Source organism: Camarhynchus parvulus, chromosome 4 (genome assembly GCF_901933205.1).
Source record: "Camarhynchus parvulus chromosome 4, STF_HiC, whole genome shotgun sequence".
NCBI lineage: Eukaryota > Metazoa > Chordata > Aves > Passeriformes > Thraupidae > Camarhynchus > Camarhynchus parvulus.
Window position 1 is genome coordinate 56257460 of NC_044574.1, and position 6000 is coordinate 56263459.

Sequence of the window (6000 nt, forward strand, 5' to 3'; positions counted from 1 at the left end):
GACCATTCACAACCACGTGCTTGGTGTCCCCTTTCAGGTACAGTAGTAGTCCAGCAGCTCATGTCAGTGATGATTAGCAAACATGAAGAGCTGTTTCCCAAGGATGTAGACCCTCAGATGGGACCTGAGGTGTGCAACAACAACAATGAAATTCCAAAGAAAACCACTGCAGGGCAGCTACAGAACAAAGAGAACAACAATACCAAGGAGACAGCAGTGAGGCGCTGCTCTTGGGACACACCTGAGTCTCCCCAAAGGGGAAGCATGGACTGTGAGTCTCCGACTGCTCTGCCAGGCAGCAAGACAAGCAGCCCAAGGAACAGCATCCAGAAACCAGATGTCACCAGGAGCCCGCCACTCATGGTGAAAAAAAATCCTGCTTTTAATAAAGGTAGCGGCATAGTCACCAACGGGTCCTTCAGCAGCTCCGTGGAGGGCCCGGAGAAGAGCCAGGCCGTGCCAAACTGCTCCCTGCAAGCCAGGAGAACGTCGTCCCTGAAGGGGCCGGTGACCAAGATGGGCACCCACAGCGTGCAGAACGGCGGGGTGCGCATGGGCGTGTCCAACACGGACGGGCACAGCAACAGCCTGGGCAGCCGGAGCCCAGGCTGGGCGCCCAATGGCTACGTCACCCTCAGGGACAACAAGCAGAGGGAGCCCTCGGTGGCTGAGTCAGGCCAGCACAACAGGCTCTCCACCTACGACAATGTCCACCAGCAGTTCTCCATGGTGAACTCTGATGACAAGCAGAGTGTGGACAGTGCCACCTGGTCCACGTCCTCATGTGAAATATCCCTCCCGGAGCACTCCAACTCCTGTCGCTCATCCACCACCACCTGCCCTGAGCAGGACTTTTATGCGGGTAACTTCGAAGACTCTGTGCTAGATGGGCCACCCCACGAAGAGCTCTCTAACCCGGGTGACTTTGAGAACAAAAGTGACAGGAGGAGTGTGGGGGGCCACAGCAGCCGAGCCACCAGCAGCAGCGATAACAGTGAAACATTTGTGCCCAACAGTACCAACAACCACAGTGCTTTGCACAGCCTGGTGTCCAGCTTGAAGCAGGAAATGGCCAAGCAAAAACTAGAATATGAGACAAGGATAAAAAGGTAAGATGGTTCAGCGCTCTGCCATCTGACTCCCTCTTGCAGAGTAAACCCAAGTTTTTCCTCTCGTGAATTGCACTAAGCTGCAGTCACTGCTGTGTCACTCACTAGATACTTGCCAATGGTTTGTCATCTTTAGTGTTGACATTGCTTCAGTGATACTGTGATCCGGAGGAGTTTTTTTCAGAGCAGTTGTTTGCCATGGTTGTGACATGTTATCCTGTTGGTGTCAAAAGCAAAGCTAGAACATTGTGAGTGTCTGTATAAAATCTGATTAATAAAATCAGTAGCCCTCACAGTGTTTCCATTAGCTCTTGCCTATTCTCAAGAGAAAGGCAACTGAGTGTAACCTTTCAGTGAAAGCAATGTTGTGGCATATTCCACTTGTAGGTTTTGGGACTGGGGAGACTGCTGGACTCCTTTGCAGTCCTCATTCCTCTTGACAAAGTGCAGCATCTGTTCATCGTCCTGTCTTTGCTCCGCTGCTGAGCCTTTCCTTCAAAGCTCAGACCTGTTAAAAGAGGGCAAGGGAGGGAGGAGGGTGTCTTTATCTACAGATAGTGCAGACTCTGTTCATACAGAGCAATGTTGCTGGGGTGGGTGGTTGTAGAGATGAGTGAATAACCTCAAAGTCTGGGCTTAGCATTAATTAATGCACTCAGCAGTGAATGTGCTCTCTTTGTTACGAAGGTTCTTCAGTCAAGCTGTTCAGGACTTTCTGTTCTCACCTCTGTTACACAGCAGCTCTGTGCACTGGTACCTCTGGCACTGCAAGTCATAGATCACAGTGTGAGAGCTGCTGGCAACAGCAGCTGCCAGTCAAAGTGCAGCACGCAGGGTGTTGCAGTTTTTCACCTGCATCACTCTTTCCAGCATAGTGTGCAGTGCAGTGAAGCAGTTCATGTACAGTTTAATATGTGTGCTCACTGTGTTTAGTACCACTAACATCATAGTAGGGTTTGGGTTGGAATGGACCTTACAGATCATCCAGTTCCAACCCCCTGCCATGGGCAGGCACACTTCCCACAAGACCAAATTGCTCAGAGGCCCATCCAGCCTGGCTTTGAGCACTGCCAGGGATGGGGTAGCCACAAGCCTCTCTGGCCAAGCTGTGCCAGTGCCTCAGTGCCGTCACAGTAAAGAATTTCCTCCAAACATCTCATCTAAACCTACTCTCTTCCAGTCTGAAGCCATTCCCTGTTGTCCTATCACTACACTTCCTGATGAAGGGTCCCTCTGTGAGATCCCCATGCAGCCTTCCCTTCACCAGGCTGAACAGCCCAAACTTTCTCAGCCTGTCTTTGTAGGGGAGGTGCTCCAGTCCTCTTATAACTCCATGGTCCTCCTCTGGACCTGCTCCAACAGGTCCATGTCCTCCTTATGCTGGGGGCACCAGAGCTGGGCACAGCACTCCAGGTGGGGTCTCACTAGAGCAGAGCAGAGGGGCAGAACCCCCTCCCTCACCCTGCTGCCCACACTGCTCTGCATGCAGCCAGGATACAACTGGCTTTCTGGGCTGTGGGCACACATGGCCAGCTCATGTTGAGTTTTTCATCAACCATCACTCCCAAGTCCTCCTCAGCAGGGCTGCTCTCGGTCTTTTCTCTGCCCAGCCTGTAGGTGTGCCTGGGGTTGCCATGGCACAGGTGTAGGACCTCGCTTTACTGAACTTCATGACAGCCATATTTACACATTCGTGCAGATCCATATTGGCAAATAAATGCAGCAGTCAGATCAGCTGAAGAGAGGAGATTAGCAATGAAACAAAGGCATTCAGGGCACTATTCTGACCTTGTGGGTGACACTACTGCAAGTAGCTGCAGCTGGGTGTCAACACTTCAGGAAGTAAAGGCAACAGTTAGCCTGTTCCTGGAGAACGAGATGGAGCTGTTTCCTTCTGTGGCTTTTGCTGTTCAAAGGCATTTTCTAAATAAGCTACCAGAGAGACAAAGGTATTTTTTAACAAACTGCCAAAGAGCTTGCCCTGTGAGAATAGTTCATGGATGAAGCCATGGTTTATAGATACACCCATCAGAAATTCAGTCTAAGCTTTAGAAATGAAAAGACATGTATGAATTTGTTGGTGGTGTGTGTTTCTGCTTGAGTGAGTGAGGAGTGCTGCTCAGGACCTGTCTGCTTTTATTTCCTTCATGCAGCCTGGAGCAGAGAAATCTCACCCTGGAGACTGAAATGATGGCCCTGCATGAAGAGCTGGATCAAGAGCGGAAGAAGTTCACAATGGTGGAAATCAAAATGCGTAACGCAGAGCGGGCAAAGGAGGATGCAGAGAAGAGGAATGATATGCTGCAGAAGGAAATGGAGCAGTTTTTCTCTACTTTTGGGGAATTGACAGTGGAGTCTCGCAGACCAGAAAGAGGCAACACCATCTGGATCCAGTGAGCTGTGGAAGCCTAGGCTGTGGGACTTGAGGAAGGGCTTGGGGGTATTATACTGTATCAGGTGGCTGGTCACCTGTCTGAGGCTAGTACTCAACAAAATGTTACAAACCCTTGAAGGAGGAAATCATACATACATTAAGCAGTCATATCTACAGTGTGTACTTACCAAGTTATACTCTTTGAATGCTTCATGAGACTACTGTCAAGTGTTACAACTGGATATGTGTATATAAATTTAAAAACCACCTTAGAGCAAGAGATGTATCTGAAGAAATATTTTAATGCGAGTCTTGTATTTAAACTGGTAAATTGAGATGTTGTTGCAATCAAGCTTTATATAAAGGCTTTTCTCCCTTGCACTTAACATAATAAGCTATTTTTGGCATTGTGTTACCATCAGCTTATTTTGTATATCAAATGTTTTTTTTGTTTTTGTTTTGTTACCCCTTTTGCTGGGGAGTGAAGATAAACAGATATGTTAAGGTAAATGTGTGGATGGTTAGCCCTGATTTGCGTCATTTCCAAACAGACAGCAGGATTGAGAAACTGAAATATGACTGAAGTATGCCATGGGAAAAATAAAGCAATACTACTTTCACAGAATTGATGGCCAGGGGACCAAGTTCCAGGGCACCCCATTGTTAAATAACAAGTGAGGATATGAAATCAGCCTAGACTGGGGACACTGACAGAGGGATAAACAGCTGCTTGTTTGGGAGCAAATGTGGGTGACTGAGTAAGAAGCTGGGGAGAGGGGAAAGGAGGACTTAAGGAGAAGTTCATCACATGACCAGAGTTTTTGGTGTGCCCTGAAGAAGCCCTGTGCCTGATCACTGCAGTTGAGAGCAGGGATATAAACCAGTTGTTCAGACCATGTTCGCATCTGACTTACCTCTGCACTCTGGGTGACGGTAAGTCCTTTTTGTAGTGCTGGTGAAGGGACACACAGGGAGGTTTAACTGGGGATTCTGGTAACCCTATTGGTGTGATGGGTATAAAAAATAATAAAAAAAATGTCCATGGTAGAAGTTACTGGGGCAGCTGGCAACAAACAGTAAATAAGGAAGAAAACACACCAACATATTCACCACTTGTATTTACAGTGTATATTAACAAGTTATCGCACTGTCATGAATGCTTCAAGAGATTATTGTCAAGTGTTACAACTGTGAAAGTTCCAGGCTCTCAGCATCACCAAGGGAGCACCTAGAGGGAACAGCCTGGAGCATCACAGCAGGCAGAGTGCCAATGGAAAGAAACAGCAGAGCCATCCTGTAAATTAATAATTTGTTTGGCATCTTTAAACACAGTAAGTATAACCTGTATTTTCTACACCATGTTAAGGATGTTTGGTTTTAACTTAGGGTTTAGGGCTGCAAGCAGTATTATTAGAGAGGGTTGTTGAGACGTCTTGGCTTCCCTCTAGTGTCTCTTAAATATATTGCAATTAGTTTTTAATTCCAGCTGAAAAAGATTGATGAAGGTGGCTTCAAAGAACCTTCTTGGTTATAGTATGGATATTAAACAAATATTAATTGGGTGTGGGTATTACACTGGGAGGCAAACATGAAGTTTTAAATTCCAGAGGAATACAGAGCATTACACGTGGTGCTGGTGGATGCATTGTTTGTGTGTGGTGAGATTCAAAGTCCTGTCAGGGCAGCTGTTGTATGGATTGCTGTGAACATGTCCAGTGCACCTCCAATCTGTGTGTAAATCAGAAAAAGTCAGACAGGGAGAGATCAATGTATGAGTTGCATGTTTTACATCAGTTAGCAGCAATCACAACATGTAGCCACAATGGTGAGAGAAGAAAACAGATTACTCTGTTAATTCTGTTTTTTTAAATTGAATGAGAGACCTTGATAACTGACGCAGTAGGCTTCACAATTTTAATATCAGATGTAAATATCTGACATCTGTTTACATGACATCAAAGCCTCTAAGTATTTTCTTAAATGAATTTACTTTTCTTACACTAGATGTACACAGTAATGAATGCTTCTATCAAACCTTGTGTTAGGCAGGATTTGTCTGTTTGTTTCAAACTTGACTTTGCTTGCATTTGAAGCTTACCTTCATGTTTCAAAAGGTATTTCATACAGTTCCTCAAAGAATGTTCAAATTCCAGTTACATGGCTAAGCACTGACACCCAAATTTCTTACTTTGCAGTCCAGAACAAGTCTTCACCTCACTGTCTTGCAGAAATCATCTGTACAGAGGGGGAACTTGAGCAGGCACAGCAAACTTAGGAAATACCACTGACAGCAGATGTCCATTCCCATCACGATCCATCCAAAGTACCCGACTCCACATGTGAGATTGCAGCAGCATTTAGGCTGTGGTGATAAAGTTTATTTATGTCCTTTGAATGGTCATCTTCATGCTCCTGTTATTGTTCTAGTTCTTCAAAAGCACAAAGTCCTTGATGTTTGTTATGTTCAGAATCTAACACTGGTCACTTCTCAGCTGGATGACACCATTCCCAGGTGGC

General features: G+C 46.2%; 1 protein-coding gene across 7 annotated transcripts in view; it reads left to right on the plus strand.

Moving 5' to 3' along the window:
* Positions 1–3993, plus strand: part of ARHGAP24 (Rho GTPase activating protein 24) — a 184413-nt gene extending 180420 nt beyond the window's left edge. For all 7 annotated transcript variants that reach the window (XM_030948382.1, XM_030948385.1, XM_030948384.1 and 4 more), the window contains 2 exons: positions 38–1109; positions 3263–3993. In XM_030948382.1, coding sequence (XP_030804242.1) covers positions 38–1109; positions 3263–3506 — 1316 coding nt within the window. In that variant the 3' untranslated portion in view covers positions 3507–3993. The remainder of the gene's footprint in view (positions 1–37; positions 1110–3262) is intronic.
* The last annotated feature ends 2007 nt before the right edge of the window (positions 3994–6000 follow it).